General features: G+C 36.3%; 1 protein-coding gene across 1 annotated transcript in view; it reads left to right on the top strand.

The window, feature by feature from the left end:
- AHR (aryl hydrocarbon receptor) overlaps positions 1-11436 on the top strand; it is a 50198-nt gene extending 38762 nt beyond the window's left edge. The window contains exons 10-11 of the mRNA XM_025993183.2: positions 5019-6282; positions 8903-11436. Of these exons, the coding sequence (XP_025848968.1) occupies positions 5019-6282; positions 8903-9049 (1411 nt within the window). The 3' untranslated portion in view covers positions 9050-11436. The remainder of the gene's footprint in view (positions 1-5018; positions 6283-8902) is intronic.
- Positions 11437-20917: the final 9481 nt, after the last annotated feature.

A 20917-nucleotide genomic window follows, 5' to 3' on the forward strand; every position in this document is an offset into this window, starting at 1 on the left:
AATGTACTTTTTACATTGGGGATTGTGTAGTCTTTTTGTTACTGAATTTTAGGACAATTCTACTGAAGTTAGAAGACATTTTCTGAGTGATTTCAGTTCTTTGAAATTTGTGGTAGCTTATTTATGATCTAACATATGGTCAATGTTAGTAAAATATCCCATGTGCTCTCAAGAATATATGTTCTGTTGTATGTATGATATTCTTAATATGTCAGTAATATAGTTTCTGCTGTTCATATTTTCATTATATGAGTTTCATGTTTGCTTGTTTTGTAAGTTATTAAGAGGTTTGTTGCATTTTCTCATTACTAATGAGTCAGGACATCTTTTTAAAACTTTCTAGGGCATTTTCCTTCTGTGAATTGTCAGTTCATATCTTCTGTTGTGTTGTTTGATTCTCTCTTGGTCCTCACTGAAACTCTTTATTTGGGGCACCTGGGTGACTCAGTGGTTGAGCATCTGCCTTTGGCTCAGGTCATGCATGATCCTGGGGTCCTGGGATCGAGTCCCACATCAGGCTCCCTGCAGGGAGCCTGCTTCTCCCTCTGCCTGTGTCTGCCTCTTTCTCTGTGTCTTTCATGAATAAATAAATAAAATCTTTAAAAAAAACCTCTTTACTTAACATGGATATTAAATTGTATATATTTATACACACATATACTATATAGAGTATATATATATGAAATAATAAATATGACCTATTTTTGTCTATGCTTTAACTTGATTTGTTCTTTTGCCATGCAAGAGTTTTAATTTTTATATCAGTTATGCCACTATTTTCCTTTAGAGATTCTGAGTTTTATTTAGATATGGCTCTTCCTACTCAGATTTCTAAATTTTTTAAAAGTATAATTAACATACAATGTTATATTGGTTTCAGGTGTACAACATAGTGATTCAACAATGATATACATTGCAATGCTCACTGTAAGTGTAGTTACCACCTGTCAGCATACAAAGTTATTACAATATTATTGACTGTATTCCCTATGTTGTACTTTTCATCACCATGATTTATTATACCTGGAAGTTTAAACCACTTAATCTCCTTCATTTGTTTTACCCATCCTTCCACCCCCTTCCCTCTGGCAACCACCAGTTTATTCTCTGTATTTGAGACTGTATCTGTGTGTGTATGTCTTTTTGTTCATTTGTTTTCTCTGGACTCCATGCAATTGATTATTATACATTTATCTTTCTCTGACTAATTTCATTAGGTATGCTATACCTTCTGGGTCCATCCATGTTTTTAAAAATGGGAGGATTTCATTATTTTTTTATGGCTGAGCAATATACCGTACCTTCCTTATCCTTTCATCTATTGATGGACACTTAGGTTGCTTCCATATTTTGGCTATTATAAGTAATTCTGCAGTAAACAGAGGGGTGCATTTATCTTCTCAAATTAGTGTTTTCATTTTCTTTGGGTAAGTACCCAGCAGTGGAATTACTGAGTTGCATAGTATTTCTATTTTTAATTTTTTAGGGAACCTCCATACTGTTTTCCACAGTGACTGTACCAATTTACAGTCCCATCAGTAGTACACAAGGGATGTGTACTTTTTTGATGCCCTTTTCCCCATATTCTCAGACTTATTATTTCTGGTGTTGTTGATTTTTGCCATTCTGACAGGTGTGAGGTGATAGGTCACTGTGGTTTTTTTTTTTTTTTTTTTTTTTTTTTGCATTTCCCGATGATAGTGATATTGGTAATCTTTTCATGTGCCTGTTAGCCATCTGTATATTTTCCTTAGAAAACTATCTATTCAGGTCCTCTTTTTTTAAAAATTTTTATTTATTTATGATAGTCACACCAAGAGAGAGAGAGAGGCAGAGACACAGGCAGAGGGAGAAGCAGGCTCCATGCACCGGGAGCCTGAAGTGGGATTCGATCCCGGGTCTCCAGGATCGCGCCCTGGGCCAAAGGCAGGCACTAAACCGCTGCGCCACCCAGGGATCCCTCGGGTCCTCTTTTTAATCAGATTTTTTGTTGTTGTTGAGTTTTATGAATTCTTTATATATTTTGGGTATTATCCCTTTATTGGATATATCATTTGCAGATATTTTGCTGAATTCAGTAGGCTTCCTTTTCCTTTTGTTGGTGGTTTTCTTCATGGTGCAAAAGTTTTTTGTTTTCAGTGTAGTCTCAATAATTTACTTCACTTTTGTTTTCTAATTTGTTGGCATCTAATTTTTCTTACTAGTTCCTTATATGTATTTCTGTAGTGTTGATTATTACTTTTATTTCTGATTTTATTTATTTGTGTCTTCAATTTTTCTTCTTCCTGGCTAAAAGTTTATTAACTTTATCTTTTCAAAGAACCATCTCTCGGTGTCATTGATCCTTTATATTGTTTTTATAGTCTCTATTTCATTTGTGTCTCTCTGATCTTTATTAATTGTCTTCCTTCTACTAACTTGGGGTTTTTGTTCTTTTTCTAGTTGCTTTAGGTGAAAAGTTAGATTGAGATTTTTATTTCTTGAGATAGGCCTATATTGGCATAAGCTTCTTAGAACTACTTTTGCTGTGTCCCAAAGATTTTAGACCATTGTGTTTCCATTTTCATTTGTCTCCAGGTATTTTCTGATTTCCTTTTTGATTTCTTTGTTGACCCACTGGTTGTTTAGCCAGTAGCATGTTGTTTAGCCTCCATGTGTTTGTGATTTTTTTCCTAGTTTTTTTCCTTATAGTTGATTTCTAGATTCATACAGAAAAAAATGCTTGATTTCAGTCTCAAATTTATTGAGACTTGTTTTGTGATCTAACATGATCTTGCTTTATGTGTGTGTTCTTCTTTTTTGTTTGTTTGTTTTGTTTTGTTTTGTTTTGTTTTGGTGTTCTTCTTTTGGATGGAATGCTGTGTGTGTATATAGTTGGCCCATCTGGTCTAAGGTATCCTAGAAAGCCAAAGTTTCTTTATTGATTTTCTGCCTGGATAATCTATCCACTGATGTAAATGCAGTGCTAAAGTCTTACTACTATTGTATTACTGATAATTTCTCTTTTTATGTCTATTAATATTTTGCTTTATATATTTTAGTGCTCCTATGCTAGGTATATAGGTATTTACAATTATTATATCCTTTTGTTGGATGATCCCTTTATCATTTTGTAATGCCCTTTCTTAACTCTTGTTATAGTCTTTGTTTTAAAATCTATTTTCTCTGTTAATAAATAAGCTGGGGTGATACTACTTATTTATTTATTTTACTTTCATTTGCATGGAGTATTTTTTTTTCCATCCCTGCACTTTCAATCTGAATTTGTCTTTAGGTCTGAAGTTTTATTCTTGTAGGCAGCATATCGATGTCTATTTTTTTAATCCCTTCACCCACCCTGTATCCTTTGATTAGAGCATTTAGGCCATTCACTAGGGATGGACTTACTCCATTTGGTTCATTGTTTTCTGGTTGTTATTATGGTTATTCCCTGTTCCTTATTTTCTTGCTCTCTTGCCTTGTGATCGATATCTTTACTTAATGTTATGCTTGGATTCCTTTTTCTTTATTTTTTTTTTCTGTATCTATTATAGATTTTTAGTTTGTGGTGACCTGCAGGTTCCTGTATAACATCCCAAGTATATAGCAGTCTGTATTAAGTTAATGGTTGCTTATGTTTGAACAGATTGTAAAAGCACTGTTTTTTTACTACCCCTCTCATCTTGTATGCATCTGATGTCAAATGTTACATCTTTGTGATTCCCTAATTTTCTAGATAACTGATTTTACCGCTTTTGTCTTTTAACCATCATAAGGTTAAATCAATCATTTGCAAATGATTGCTCTACCTGTACTATAGGTTTCCTGGTGAATTATTTTCTTTCATAATTCTCTTTACCTTGGGAAACTCTTCCTCTCTTCTTCAATTCTGAGTTATAACCTGGCTGGGTGGAATATTCTTGGTTGTAGGTTTTTTCCTTTAAGCATTTGAATAGCTCATGACACTCTCCTCTGGCCTGCAAAGCTTGTGCTGCAAAAGTAGCTGACAACCTTTATGGGGTTTCCTTTGCATTCAAACAGCTGCTTTTCTCTTACTGTTTTTGACTTTGATGTGTCTTGGTGTGGGACCTCCTTGGGTTCATCATGTTTGCAGCTCTCTTTAATGCTTGTTTCCTTCCCCAGTTAAGGGAATTTTTCAGCTATTATTTCTTCTCATATGTTTTCTGCCTTTCCTCCCCCATCTCTCCTCCTGCTAGGATACCTATAACGTGAAATTTGTGTACTTGATGTGGTCACAGAGGTCCCTTAACTGATCTTCTTTTCTTTTTTTTTTTTTTTTTTGTGGTTCCACTTGGGTGCTTTCCATTGCCCTATCTTCCAGATTACAGATCTGTTCTTCTATCTCTTCTAACCTGTTGCAGATCTCTAGTGTATTTTTCATTTTAGTTATTAACTTTTTCTTTCTCTTTTTTGAAGTTCTGAGTTCATCCATTCTTCTCCCGAGTCCAGTGAACATTACTTTGAACTCTTTTATCAGGTAGATTGTTTCAATTGTTTCTGAAGTTTTGCCTTACTCTTTCATTTGGAGCATATCCCTCTGTCTTCTCATTTTTCACTTTCTAATTAGGTGAAACAACTACCTCTCCCAGTCATGAAGGAGTGACCTTCTGTAGGAACATCTCCTGTGTAGATTGCATGTATGCCACTGGCACCTTTGGCTGGCTGGCTGCTGCTGTCCTGGGCACATGGAATCCTGGGTTGCTCTGCACAGGGGGTACCCTGGCCAGGATGGTTAATTCCTAAATTCTTACAATTTATTTTTATATTCGGATCCTTATTCTACTCAGAATTTATTTTTTCTTCAGGATGTCATGGATGTAAACTGAGTGTGGAAATAATATTTTTCTAAAAACTTTTATAGCACTTGTCATCAGAGAAATCTTGGTCAAAATTAAGTTCATGCTCCCTGCTCTCAAACTCAATTACAATGAACTTTGCTGGGTTTTTAAATTTTTTTTTAAAATATTTATGATACAACTCTTCGTAATATATGCCAAATTTTTTGCATCCAATTTTAGAGATGAAGAAGGAACAGAACATTTACGAAAACGAAATATGAAGTTGCCTTTTATGTTTACTACTGGAGAAGCTGTGTTGTATGAGATAACAAGTCCCTTTCCTCCCATGATGGATCCCTTACCACTAAGGACTAAAAATGGTGCAAGTGGAAGAGATTCTGCTACCAAATCAACTCTAAATAAGGATTCTCTCAATCCCAATTCCCTCCTGGCTGCCATGATGCAACAAGATGAGTCTATTTATCTCTATCCTTCGTCAAGTAGTACACCATTTGAAAGAAATCTTTTTAATGACTCTATGAATGAATGCAGTAATTGGCAAGACAATATCACACCCATGGGAAGTGATAGTATCCTAAAACATGAGCAAATAGGTCATTCTCAGGAAATGAACCCAACACTCTCTGGAGTTCAACCAGGGCTCTTTCCTGACAATAGAAATAGTGACTTGTATAGCATTATGAAACACCTAGGTATTGATTTTGAAGATATCAAACACATGCAACAGAATGAGGAATTTTTCAGAACCGACTTTTCTGGTGAGGATGACTTCAGAGATATTGATATAACAGATGAAATCCTGACATATGTCCAAGATTCTTTAAGTAAGCCTACCTTCGGGTGTTCAGATTACCAGCAACAACAGCCTATGGCTCTGAACTCCAGCTGTATGGTACAGGAGCACCTGCAGTTAGAACAGCAGCAGCAGCAGCAGCAACAGCAGCAGCAGCTCCTCCAACACCACCAAAATCACATAGCAGTGGAGCAGCAGCAGCAACTGTGTCAGAAAATGAAGCATATGCAAGTCAATGGCATGTTTGCCAATTGGAACTCTAACCAGTCTGTGCCTTTTAGTTGTCCTCAGCAAGATCTACAACAGTATAGTGTCTTTTCAGACTTACCTGGGACCAGTCAGGAGTTTCCCTACAAATCTGAGATTGATGCTATGCCATGTACACAGAACTTTATTCCCTGTAATCAGTCTGTGTTACCACAACATTCCAAGGGGACACAGTTAGACTTTCCCATAGGAAATTTTGAACCATCCCCCTACCATACTAATTTGGAAGACTTTGTCACATGTTTACAAGTCCCTGAAAACCAAACACATGGACTAAATCCAGAGTCAACCATAGTAACTCCTCAGTCCTGTTATGCCGGGGCTGTGTCCATGTACCAGTGCCAGCCGGAACCTCAGCACAGCCATGTGGCTCAGATGCCATACAATCCAACCATGCCAGGTCCACAGGCATTTTTAAACAAGGTAAGGGTTTTATCAGACTGAAGAAACCCTTTCAGTGATCCTTCTTACATTATAAATACACAAGAGTTGTAAACGTTTTATGTCTGTGACTACTTTTATGTAAGCCAGTACTTTTCTGGTATTAGTATGTTAATAGGAATAGGTCTTTTTTCTTGAATTGTAGAGGAGAAAGAAGTCAAGGGCTAAGGCAACCTAATATGTCCTTTAGTTACCAAGTGAAATTATTACAAAGTATATTGTTTAGAATAGATTCTTGAGTTTATCTCTCTTCTTTATATGATCCTTTAAAAATTCAAAAATCTATTTGCTTTTTTTTTAAAGATTTTATTTATTTATTTGACAGAGAAATAGAGCACAAACAGAAAGAGAAGCAGGTTCCCTGCTGAACAGGGAGCCTGACATGGGGCTCAATCCCAGGTCGCTGGAATTGTGACCTGAGCTGAAGGCTGACACTTAACTGACTGAACCATTTACGTGCCCCTATATTTGCAAAGTGTTTCCTTTAGGTCCACCTGGGTGGTTCAGTTGGTTAAGTGCCCAACTCTTGACTTCTGCTCAGATCATGATCTCAGGGCCGTAGATAGAGCCCAGCATGGAGCCTGCATAAGATTCTTTCTCTCCCTCTCCCTCCCCCTCTTAAAAAATTTAAAGCTCAGTCTTTTTTATATGAGTTAAAGCCAATATAGTTGTGCTTTCTTCAAATGCCTTTGTCCTGGGTGACCCCTGAATTCAGCCGCAATACCTTCAAGTTATCTGCCAGATGCTCATTTTATCTTTAAAGTGGAATATTTTCTTCTGGAATTTTAAAAAATTTTCTCTCGTGTTGTCAAGCTTGACACTGTATTTTCATTTTATTTTTTAAAATTTTACTTATTTTTTTAAGAGTTATATACTTTACTGCAAGCACCCCTGCATTTTGATTTTTTTTTTAATGTGTCATCAGGATTCTTCTAGCAGCCACCACAGTTTAAATCTAAAAGTAATCGCTGAAAAAAAAAAAAACGTTAACAATGATGGTAGCTGCTTTCTCTATCTCTCTGGCCTCCTGGGAATATATTTTGTTTGCATTCATGCTTTTCCATTAAAAAATATTTAGTACACTTTAAAGAATAATTCAGTAGGCTTTTGAAGAAAATCCTGATCAAAATTAAGTTCATTGATCTCTATTTACTATGTATTAAAGTGTTGGAATAGCAGAAGAGATTCAAGTTCATGACATTTTTCACACATTTGGTTTGCCTATAGATGAGGTTTTTAGTAGAAAACGGCAGTGGAAGTTTTTCCTCTGATATATATCCAACGTCCCTCCTGACATCCTTCAGTTATCTCAAAATTTAGTTTTCAGTTCAAGTCTATCTCACAACATCGCCATAACATGGCAGAGGTAGGCAACCTGAGTAAACTGCTGACACGTCCCTCATTTACAGGGTTTACAATTGTATTATTCAAGTTGTTCAGTTTTGTTTTTTTCTCCCCAGTTTAGTTTTTTTATTACTTCTTTATGAGTAAGAAGATAATAGGAAGTGAGTAGCCCTATGGGTTCCCCCAGGAAATGATTTAAAATTAAAATTACCTATGTGGCTCACATTGTATTTCTATTGGACAGCACTGCTTTTGACAATAAATTTAAAGAGAATTGCTGACATGCATCATGCTTTGACTAATGAGTCATTTATTCAAAGACTACCATTCTCTGATAATACCAACATCTGTTTGAAGACTCCGTGTAGATGCCATTCATTGAAGACATAGATTATGTGACTTTTTACTATATATTTAATGTTTTGGAGGATCTTTTAAGTCTAATGTTAACATGTGACATAGGATTTACTTGAAGCAATTAGAGTTATGAGTTCAAGCTATTTGAAAGTTGCCACAACTTTCACTAACTATATACTAAAATACAAAGGTTCTATATAAATCCCTACAGAATTGTGTATCTGCCTCTTTTTTTTTCAGTAGCAGTTATGGACTAATTTTATTGTAAAGAAGATGAGAGCATTTTATTTGGTAACTTAATCTGTAATTGGGACCATTTTTAATAGTACTTCTCAAAAGCATATAACAGATAAAAAATTGGTTTAGGAAATCCTATCTGTGCTATATTTTAGGAATATTAAGACATCTCTATCAGAACTGACCTTTTATGGAAAAGTCCTAGGTCTACAGTCCAATGTATTAATTTTGAATGCAGTCAATCCATTGGTACCCAGAACTTGACTAAAATGGAATCTGGTCAAAGCAAACCTATTTATGACAGATATATTATGTAACTGTGAATCATAGTTGATACTCTCTGATCTGTCAGTTCCTATCCAAACCAAAGACAACTTGTTCATCAGATACTCTTCTAATGTATGGAATGCCAAATCTGAGCTCAGACTGATATATCACACATTTGTACCATCTAATGGAGAAACCAGGAAGTTATAAATGCAACACATAGTATGTGCTCAGTAGGTCTTTGCTGAATGATTGAAATTTTAGCAACAGTAAAGAACTTGAAGTTTAACAATATGCAAGGCAAATGTTTTAAAAATGCAGTTTAATATATCATTTAGTGGCTTAAGATACTTGAAAGATCTAGTCTGATTAATCGCATTGCTATTTTTGTTTGCAGTTTCAGAATGGAGGAGTTTTAAATGAAACCTATCCCGCTGAATTAAATAATATAAATAACACTCAGACTCCCACACATCTTCAGCCCCTTCATCACCCACCAGAAGCCAGACCTTTCCCTGATTTGACATCCAGTGGATTCCTGTAATTCCAAGCCCCTTTTGCACCTTGGTTTTTGGATGAGTTTGCAGAAGATTACAGAATAATAATACTGTCAGTGTTGGTCATCAGCAAGTTTACATGGAGGCATTGATGTGTGTTGTTTGCGCTATTTTTCCAAACCAAACGTCAGTGTTTTTAAGAGTTAAGAAAATTACCAGAAATACATATAGTCATTAAACTATAAATTGTGCTGCCACAGGGAGTGAGATTCCATCTCTATTTCACATGATTCTGAGTACCAGAGAATATACAAAACTTATTTAGGGGAACTGTAGGACACTTTTAAATAAAAATTTCTGTCAGAAAAAAATACTTTTGAATTTTCAGCTTCTAGATTATTATTAATACACCAAATACAAAATTAAACTCCTTTTGTTTAGCTTTGGCTTTTATCTCAGATATTAAAGTAAGTGATTTGGTGCTTTTATAAAAGATAATCTCAGTGCTTTCCTCCTTCATTATTAATGTAAGTGCCTCACAATTTTTTATACCTATAACACTGTAGGATGTATATTTGATAGAAAATATACTTTTTTTAATAACATTCTGTGCACAAATATCATTTGTATTTCTTAAATTCAGTCATTTTTATTATTCCAAGCATGTTTTGAACTGCACTACTCACCCACTTTCTTCAGGAAAAGGGCAAATAATGATTGAAAAGATATTTATTATATAATCTAGTCGCTCCTAGACTTTAAATGTTGCTCTGTGCCTTATGTTGAAAATTTTTCAAAGTAAATTGTGTTTCCAAATTATTTTTTGATTATCCTATAAATATTAAGACCACAGCACTAAAATTCGAACAGTGTTTTCAGAAGAAAGAGATATACTACCATTTACTAAAATCTCCATGATAGTTGAATGTTGCAATGTGGAAAAATCTGCTTGAATGCAACCTTTTTAATTAACTTGCAATGAGAGGTAGCTTTATTTCTAGCTCTTTAATCAATCACCCATTTCAATGTGTATAAATTCCTTAAAAAATATTTTAGATCTAGAATGAGCTTTAAGGTATAGTATGTTGACTTTATAAATTTCACTTCTTAGTACGGTGGAAACTATTTGTTTTTCTCATATTTGAGGAGTGTTCAGATTGAATATAGCAATGTTTGATGAAAAATATTGTTATGAGTGAAATGAATGGTGCATTTATAGTTTATAATGAACAAAATTATTTGTAAAATATTTTCAATCTTTCATTTAAAAAAAGTCTATACCTTATATATGCATATAATTTGGGTCTTACATATTTTATCTGTGTGTCTTTGTAAGAAATCATATAATGAATCCAACTGTTTTTATCTTGGTATTGAGACAACCATGCAGTTCTCTTAACATCAAGCATTATGTTGTTTCTATGATAAAATGACCTTTATTAATCACCCTACTAACTTGACCGTCCCTCAGGTGATTTTTTTAAAAATACCCTTTTATTTAAATGTGACATCTGAAGGGCAGACACATATTGCATGTATTGCATAAAAATATGATGGAGTAACAAACTGAGATGTAGTATTAAAATATAACATTTTTCACTTTTTTAGTATATGTATATAAAAGTGGCTTCAGATAAAATGTCAGTTCTATGCATTTTTAGTCAAAATTTTGAATCTGTAAAATCTAAATTCTCAAAAAAAACAGATTTTAAAACATTTCATAATTTGTTTCCAGCACCAAGTATCACTGAAGATTTAGAGTAGGGTCTGCATTAATATTCCATTTTTTACACATAAGCCTTTCATCAAAAGTCTTCATGTAACCGTTTTTGTTGGTCTTTCCCAACATGTTACTGGGTGAGTTAATTAGCAGAAAAATAGGCTTATTTAAAATTGTGAATAGGATGACAGTTATGCACTTGTACAATTACAAAATTTTAAAGCAATATTGTATATTTTTATCTATATAAAATAACTAAAATGTATCTAAGAATAATAAAATCACATTAAACCAAATAACCATTTGTCTATATTGCTAAGTGCCAAACAAAGAATGCTGTATGTGTACTGCTCTAACAAGGGATTCCTTTTTACATGATGCACACTTCTGAGGATGTGGATATGTGTAATTCAAACTCTTCCTATACCAGGTTGTTCTTACAGTATCTGAAGATTTACCAGTGTTCTGGTAAATCTTTTCCTAATAATGGTGTATTAGGAAACTGTCAATCATTACTATGCACCAAATAGTGTTTCTCAGTATTACCAAATTTTAGGCACATGTTTTCATGGCTTTTCTCTTTTCTTCAAAATGTTACTGTTTACCTATGCCATGCGTACATTTTTGTTCAAAATATGATTTATAACATCCTTATCAAGCAAAATTGTATACAGTAATATATGGTAATAAAATAATCACTAAGTATAAATAAAATGTTTTCATGTAAATTCTTTCTGATCCATATAGAAGAAATGAGCATGTTTAATTAAGCATTATAGTATTATAACTATATTAATGAAGGCAATCTACAATATTTAAGGATATGTTAAATAATTTATAAACTTCTTATAAAGTTCTAAGAAGAACTTTATTGGATAAATAAATTATCCTGGATAATTGTAGCCTTTACCTGAATTTATATATATATATATTTTTTTTATAAATACACTCTTCAAGTAACTTCATAGATTAAAGTGCTGCTGAAATGGAATGTTTTTTTAAACTTTGTATTAGTGTTTAGATGTAGTGGTGTTAGGATCTCAGATTACATTTTTTTTTTTTTTTTTTATGATAGTCACACACACACACAGAGAGAGAGGCAGAGACACAGGCAGAGGGAGAAGCAGGCTCCATGCACCGGGAGCCCGACGTGGGATTCGATCCCGGGTCTCCAGGATCGCGCCCTGGGCCAAAGGCAGGCGCCAAACCGCTGCGCCACCCAGGGATCCCTCAGATTACATTTTTAAATTCCATTTTCATATTTTAAGAATATTCAACACATTTTTAGAACAACTCATCGTATTTTGTGTTTAGAACGAGAATGACTACTCTCCTTCCCATCTGGCAGCAGGCTTAGTTCTGACCATTTGTGATTCTCTTTCTCAATATACTGTACCTTTGGAAGCACACCCATTCTGCAACTCTTTATGAATTGCTTCAAAATCAGTTATCTCCCCTCTGTAAAGGGGTAAAATAAAAAGACACCTCAATCCTGATTGACATTTGTGGGACATCTGAGAATGTAGCAAAGCTAAGCATGCACGCCCTGGAGTCAGTTTCCTGGCCTTCCACAGATATGACAGGAATCTCTGGAAAGGTTTGTTACTCTGAGTTTCTGCAAAGTAAGGATCACCTTAATACCTGCCTCACTGGACTGTTGGAAGGATTCAGTAAATAGTTTATATAAAAATATTTAGTTCCCAATGGCCAAAACTGGAACAATTTGAGCAACAAAATAAATAATAGCATATGATTAAAACCCAAAGAATAAATATCCATGAGTGCCTCCTCATATACAGAAGTGATTAAATAAAGGAGCAAAAAGGGGCAAACCTTCCTCACGGAAGAAGCCCGAGTATTTAGAGATACTACACTTTCCAATCAATGGAGTTTAATACCTCCTCCTCCTCAGAATGGGCTAAACTGAGAACAGAGCAGAAAAGGGGGAAAAAATTACATTCTAGAAACCTGGCAAGCACTGCTTTAACCTAGTGATCAAGGTTGATGTCACCAATGTTAAGTCAGGCTAGCATGTTCTTCCTAAATGATACTGTGACAAGCACACTTCAGCTCTATGGCATCCTCAGAAACACATAATCCCAGTCCACTTGTGAGAGAATACCAAACAAGTGCAAATTGAGAAACATTCACAAGACTCCTTAAAGCATTCTTTAAAAATGTACAAGTCAGTAAAAGCAGAGACAGAAACACTGTCACAGACCAAAGGATACTGAGGGGGGCACAGTGATTAAACATGGTATGGCACCTTGGACTACATCCTGCTACAGCGAAAGGACACAGCTGCAACCAAGGGTCCAACTGCACAAGAAAAGCAACGAATGTAGAAATCCTAATAAAACTGAACAGTGAGGGGTACAAGATGACGAACTCATTTCCTAGTTTCACCCATGTCCTGGAACTGCAGGAGACATTAGTGTTGGAGGAACCTGAATGAAGGGAATAAAGGAACTCCCGATGTTTCCATATCTAACGTTAATCCAAGATTATTCCAAAATAGTTTTAAAAATCATTTTCCTATTAAAAAAAGTTTGTTGATTGCTACATAGCAAGTACTCAGTAAATACCTGCCATTCCTCTTCCCTGTGATACTTAAACTCTTCTCAAGTGGAGGTAAAATTGCATGACACCAATCCTTCTCATCCTGCTTACTCTTGGTTTTTAGTCTCCAGTTCAGTGTTCCTTTTCTCTTTTACTTCCTACTACCATCCTTATCAATGATCCTTCTAGTCTTATTTCTGTAACTCCTACACATCAACTGTAAGAGTCTATTTTTCCATTCCAGCTGAGTACGACCCCAAGTCAGACTTGGCACATGTGTAAATGCTTTATCCTGTGAATTTGAAAATTTCTTCTTTAATTACATCATCTTCTCTCCTTTCCCAATCCTGTCTTCGTTTAGCCCCTCACCTTCTAATAATCTCCAGTCCCTAGATGGCATATTATTCTTTTTCAGTCCATCAGCCTGGACCTCAGTATCAGGATTTCAGTATTTTTTCCTTGTATCCTGTAATTGCTCACTTCCTAAATTGGTAACTGCTACTCTAATCCATAGTCCTGGCCAAAACACCTTCTTTCCCTAATAAGCTGGAAAAAGTGACAAAACTGAAAGAATTGGCCTCACCACAAACTTTTAACATGTCTATGGCAGAGACTGACAATTACCTACACTAATAGCACCCCCTACCTTCTTAGTAAGAGAACTCTGACTTTCCTCTGGTCACACTAAGGGAAAAGGACTACATTTTTCCAGACTCTTTCATGATTAGGTGTAGCTAGTGTGAGTTTTGGCAAAATATGAAACCAAATCGTGTCTGATACTGCCTGAAAGCCTGCTTAAAGAGACCTAATGCAGCAGCAAGGAACCTACTCTGCCTTTTTCCTTTCCTCTGCTAGCCAGCACATGGCATGTGACAAAGATAGAGCTAGCAGCTCTCCAACTGGGAAAACAGGAGCTGGAAACTAGACAAGTGAAGCAAAAATAGGACTCTGCACTTTCCCTCCTTCCATCCTTTCTTCCCTTCTCTCTCTCTCTCTCTCTCTCTCTCCCTCCCTTCTTTTATTCCTTCCTTTTCCTTTCTTTTTTCATTCAGAGGAGCACATGGGCTTGTGTGGGATGAGGGAATGGGCAGAGGGAGAGAGAGAATCTTAAGCAGGCTCGATGCTGGGTGGGCTCAATCCCACCACTCTGAGATCCTGACCTGAATGGAAATTAAGAGCTGGATGCTTAACCAACTGAGCCACCCAGGTGCCCTAGACCTGTTTTATATAAAACCTCGATAGACTTCTGTCTCAGTTAACCCATCTTTCTAATATCTACTGCACCCCTACTCAATAGCATTCTCATCTTCTCTCTAGCTACAGTATCTCTAGTTTGCCTGAAAATAGTCTCATGGAAACTTCAGTATTCTACTCTTTGACTTCTATTTTGCCTTCAATCATCCTCCCAGATCTCCCTTATTCTATTTTCTCACATCTTCGGTGCACTTGTTTCTTCAGCATACAAGCATAATCCACTTTCTCCTAAGAAAAAGAAATCAAACTACTATCTCATTGTTTTGTTTTCATTACATCTGAATAGAGCAGCTAGATATAGCTTGCTTCCTTTACTTCATTATAGACCTCTTATTAAATCTTTACACTCTGAATTTTACTAATTCCAATTTTATGTGTACAAATGTGCTATTAAGTCTCAAAGTTTATCTTCCCTGATACTTTCTTTCCTTGGCTTCTCTAAGATTGTGCTAGATTTTCTTGACTTCTGCTTACTCTTGGTCCCTCTCTTCCACTTTCTATTACTCTACAGATAGATATTTTTTTAATACATTTTTTTTAATTTTTTATTTATTTATGATAGTCACAGAGAGAGAGAGAGGCAGAGACACAGGCAGAGGGAGAAGCAGGCTGCATGCACCGGGAGCCCGACGTGGGACTCGATCCCGGGTCTCCAGGATCGCGCCCTGGTCCAAAGGCAGGCGCCAAACCGCTCCGCCACCCAGGGATCCCCCAGATAGATATTTTTATAAAGTTCAGTCTGTCCCTTTTCCTCATCTCTCTATACCTATCTCTCTTTATAATTTCAATCATGTGTATGACTCATGTGTATGACTCAATGTATATGACTCAATGTGTAGCTTAGACCTCTCTTCTGAGTTCCTGCCCCAACTTTTCCATCATATATTCTGTACAATAAATAGTTTTAAAATATCCCACGAGCACTTTAAGTTGTCTTTGAACAAAACTGAATGAAACATTTTCCCCAACTCTAGTGATTCTCCCACCATTTTTCTGTGTACCTCCATTTCTATGCTTCTAGTAGCCTAAACTCAAATCCTCACATCTCTCCCTCTCCATCATCATAGTAGTCAGTTCCACTGGACAATGGAATCTTTTGCTTCTATACTTAAAAGATCTTAGACACTTTTGATTGAAATCATAATTAATAACTCAGCTAGAATGATGTGCTGACCCACAGCAAGAAAAGGCAGACTAGGGGAGAAAAATCTACATGAGATAGGAAAGGAGTGTGTAGGAGAGAACCAGTTATAGAGATTGAAAGAAGTTTTAAAATTAAAAACATAGTTTTTAAGAAGGATTTAAGAGTGATTAGAGAGGGGGAGCAAGGAATTATTCATTCAACAAACATTTATCTAACCAGTGTTATAGGGAGAAGTTCTAGGTTGAAGCTAAAGCATCCACCTTAAGAGTTTCTATTTGACTCCCTCCTGATGGAACCCATAGGTGTCCCTCACTTATGGTCTATGTCCTTAAGGACTTGGTATCTCTGATTTCAAAAGAACCAGTAATAGTGTATTTTACAGGGTATTCATGGGCCATCTTTGCATCTATATCATAAGGGGAATGCTGTAAAAATTAGATTTCTGAAGACACTCCATGCTCACTCTATTAACAAGCATCTCTGATGATTTACATGTACATTAACATGTCAAAAAAAAAACCCATAGTCTTATGATGTAATTATTAGAGTATGGAGGCTGCCCAGGCTACATGGTCTTAGGGATCCTGAATGACCCTCTGACTCCCACCTGAGAAGCAAAATCACCTCATTAGGTGAACTGCTCTTCTCTCATAATATGTGATCTTTAGGATATCAACACTTGCTTGGATAGAATTTATGTCTGCCTATTTAGCTTTGCTGTGCTGTTGAGATTAAACTTTTAAAACTCCCTAGGCAGAACCAGTTTTGGCTTCCTTCTTCCACCTCTAATCCCACTACTACCATCTTGGGCAGGATCCACAGCCCCTAAGGATCGGTTTCTGACACCATGCCCTCTACCTCCAGTGAAATTTTTCAGGAGGGAAGATAAAATCCTATTTGTAGTGTCTGACATATATAGTCTTGCATAAAACAGCTGACATTTTAAGACCAACTAAAACTGTGAAGGAACACAAATTCACATACAGAAGAAATAGGAATCAAGGATTAAGACATTGGAAAACAAAAGAATGGTCTGAGATATGACTGCCTACTTCAAATAACTAATATACTAACATGGGAGAAAAAAACATACTTTTGTTGTCTATAGTACAAAAGTTAATTGATGATCAATGATAAAAGTTACAAATTCATAGATTTTACCTTAATATAAAGAAGGCTATTGTTTAAAGATGCCTGGGGTTACCTGGGTAGCTCTGTCAATTAAGTGTCTGACTCTTGATTTTGGCTCAGGTCATGATCTAAGGCTTTTGAGATTGAGTCCATGTTGGGGGCTCTGCACTAAGCCTAAGATTCTCTCTCTCCCTCTCTAAAAAAAAAAAAAAAAAAAAGGAGAAAGAAAAGAAGAAAGAAAGAAAAGAAAAGAAAAAAGAAAAGAAAAGAAAAAGAAAAGAAAAGATAGGTAGATGGATGCTTGGAGATAAAATAGTTGAGTTGGAAATCTTACGATCTTCCTGTCTCTAGAAATGATCATTTCGAATTTATGCTGAGAAAATACTTCAAAATTCTCATGTATTATATACCCTATCACTGCTAAATTTCCTTCTGAGAGTCTGTGATTGCATAACTTCTATGTTAATCTTTGAGATGATGTATTTCTTGCCCCCTGTTTGAGGTTTCAAAAAAACAAAGGCCCAGAGACTATTCTGTACAAGTCTCATAGTTGGTGATAAAATGACCTCACATATCTAGAGTTCTGGTCCAGTATTCTTTACCCAACACAAGAAGTTGGTTTTACCTCCACCCAGGAAAATCAGAATATTCAAAATCTCTTTTTAGCCTTGATATATGAAAATTTTTGTTTTCTTTTATTCAGAATTATAGTTTCGGGTAATGCTAAATATCCCAATGCTTGAAAAATATCTCTGAATTTATTCTCAACTCCATTCTCTTAAGATGCTATATCTTTAAAATGTTTTAAACTACCTATTTGTTGACACTTTAGTGTATTGAAGTCTAATTTGGGGACTTTGGCATGAAGATTTAGAACTGATACTGAAGGGCAGCCCGGTGGCTCAGCGGTTTAGCTCTGCCTTCAGCCCAGGGCCGGATCCCAGAGACCTGGGATCGAGTCCCACATTGGGCTCCCTGCGTGGACCCTGCTTCTCCCTCTGTCTCTCTCTCTCTGATCTCTCATGAAAAAAAAAAAAAAAAGAAGAACTGATACTGAAATCTGTGCTGTAGAATTAAGTTAACATAATTAGAATTTACCTTGAATTCTAAGTGAGTATCTGTTTTTTGTAGGTATTAATTTCTATTGCCTTTTAAGCCACTTCCCTTCCTTCTTATTGCATCAACTGATGTAAAAAAAAAAAAAAATCCAGACTAGCTGTCTTTGAATACTGATGGAGTCATTGTCCTTAGAAGGAGGACGTTTACCTTATTGTCAAGAACTGTGAGTAGTCTGAGAGTTGACCCTACATTCAAGCTAACAAGTGAGCCAGCCACAGTTTTATCACTGCTAGCAGAAGGACATGGCATACCTGTGCCAGAGGCCAAGGACAGTTTATTACTTACAATAGCAGCAGCTGTTCTGTCTGCTGGTTCTCCACAAGAGCAGCAAACCTCTTCACAGGCATTAACAGGAAAGAAACCTGAATGGAGGCAATCCAAATCTTCTTTAATGGTATTAGAGATACCTGACCCTTTGCTCTACAGGAAGACATTACCTGTATCTTCAAAGGCTGCTCACTATACAAACATCTTGAAAAGACTGTTCGAACAAAAGCAGTCAGTGCCTTCTGTAAGAACCACAAGAGACCCACAGAAAATTGTCTCCATCACTTATGACTGGTTCTGATTGTTCTTTCAAGCATAACACCTTCCTTGCTTGACTGCCTCCCCATTCTTAACTGCAGAGACAACTGTTTTTTGAGAGGGATAACATGGTAGACCAGAAATATTCTCTATCCTCAAAATACATTAGTCTAAAGCTCCTTGGAAATTGTTTGGAAACCCTGACTTTAACACTCTATTCCAAGTCCCTGTCCTAATGTACTATTCCAGGGTACATTATATTTGAACTCTGGCTCTGCTCCCCTGTTGGATGTATGATATAAAGAGCTCATTTAAATTTTCTGTGCCTTTACTTCCCTTCTCTGTAAAAATAAGGATATACAAAGAATGACTTCACCTTATAGGATCTTTAGGAGAACTAATGAAATAATACACATAAAGTGCTCAGCATAGTCATTGGCTCATGATAATAAGTGTTAAAGAACCGTTAACTCTTATTATTTTTGGAATCTGTATTAGCTATGTTAAAGATGAAGCAGTCTAACAAAAATACCAAAAATGGTAAAAAATAGACTTGGTCTAATATAAGTAGGCTTTGCTCCACAAAGCCACAGATGGGTGGGGCAACCCTTCCATCCTCAATATACTCTAGCCACTACCTCTTCCAACCAGGAAGAAGAAAAGGAAGGAACTTGTCCAGGCCAAGGACCTTTGAGAAAGTAAGTCAGAAATTACACACATCAATTCATCTCACATTCTGTACCCATAATCATAGTTATGTGGTCACACCTGGTAGCAACCATCTGCCCAGCTACAATTCTATTTCTATGTAAGACAAAACAAAACAAAACAAAACAAAACAAAAAAACCCCAGAGTTGGATAAAGTATTTAGGAAAAAATAAATAGCACCTTTTCATTCAAATTTTGAAGCTATTGAAAAATAAGAGAAAAAACTTGTCATCATTAAGCACAAGAGTCAAGCATGGATCACCCACTGTATTCCCCAGTCTCCAATCTCGGCCTTAGAACAGACGATTCTGGGATAATTTGAGTATCCAGTCCATGTCCACTTTTCCATGTCACTGCCTCTTATAGTTCCATAAAGAGAAAAAAGGGAAACGATCAAATCCCTCATGCCCAGGAATATTGACAGATTTGTTTCACATATTGGAAGAATGTGGACAGTGGCTGTCATCCATTTGGCCTTTCTGCTACAGAGAGAATCAAGGGGTAAGGCAAAATAAAATGTTGCCCAATAAAACTTAGGAGCACTTACAGCAGATAAACTGGCTCAGCATAGAAGTAATGCCTTACGATAAAGTGATGATGACTATGGATAAGGGCTTCAATCCTGTCTGCCTTTCTAGAGGCTCTGACATTTTCTTCATGATCATTTTATTTAATACTGCTAATATGAAATTACTTGTATTGTCCATGAAGTTTTTTGGTTTTGGCCTCTCTAATATTCTCAATCATAGTTGTCTTATATATTCTACTGTTTCCTATCCTACAGATTATCTGTTTTCTTTGCTGGACCAGTGCACAGTGGGAAGACTTGAGAGCTGATGTGTGGAGACATGAGAACATTGCCTTAATACTCCTATAAATAAATGGGTGGCACTGTGGGCCCATTCTTACAGGCTGGTGAGAAAACCCAATTACACAGAGAGATGAGGAAACTGATAGGAAGGAGTGTCTGTTCAGGTCACACAGGCAGTAGGGGATCCAGCATATGGGCTTTGCAGTTTTAAATTAAGAGGACTTTCAAAGAGTAGCATTTTCTAACAGCCATCTTTCAAGGGCTTTGCTGCATTGCCTAATCCAGGTTTTCTCAATGACTCTCTATATTCCATGAGGCAAACATAATTGTTCCTATTTACATATGATATAAGTATTTTATTTTATTTTTAAAATATTTTATTTATTTATTCATGAGAGAGAGAGGGGGAGAGAGACAGAGACACAGGCAGAGAGAGAAGCAGGCTCCATGCAGGGAGCCTGACATGGGACTTGATCCCAGGTCTCCAGGATCACACCCTGGGCTGAAGGCAGACGCTCAACCACTGAGCCACCTGTGCTGCCCAATAAAAGCATTTTAAAAAGCAATCAAAATGACCAAGATGGTTCTAGTAGACAGAATAATGCTGCCCTCCTCCCTGCACCCTACTGAATATGTTCATATTCGAATCCCCAAGCTAAATGGCAAAAATGTCTTCCCAGATGTTATTAAGATCAGGACCTGGGGAAAGGATTATCTCAGTGGAGCCAGTGTCATCAAGAATCTCTGTAAGAGGGAGTTGGGAATGTCAGAGTCAGAGAAAGAGATGTGATAACAGAAGCAGAGGTGAATGAGAGAGAAAGGAGAAAGGGAGAGAGTGTGTGATTTGAAGATCCTCTGCTGCTTGCCTTGAAGATGGAGGTCCACAAGTCAAGGAATAAAGGCGGCTTCTAGAACCTGGAAAAGGCAAGGAAACCAACTCCCC

This window comes from Vulpes vulpes, chromosome 7 (genome assembly GCF_048418805.1).
Source record: "Vulpes vulpes isolate BD-2025 chromosome 7, VulVul3, whole genome shotgun sequence".
NCBI classification, from domain to species: domain Eukaryota; kingdom Metazoa; phylum Chordata; class Mammalia; order Carnivora; family Canidae; genus Vulpes; species Vulpes vulpes.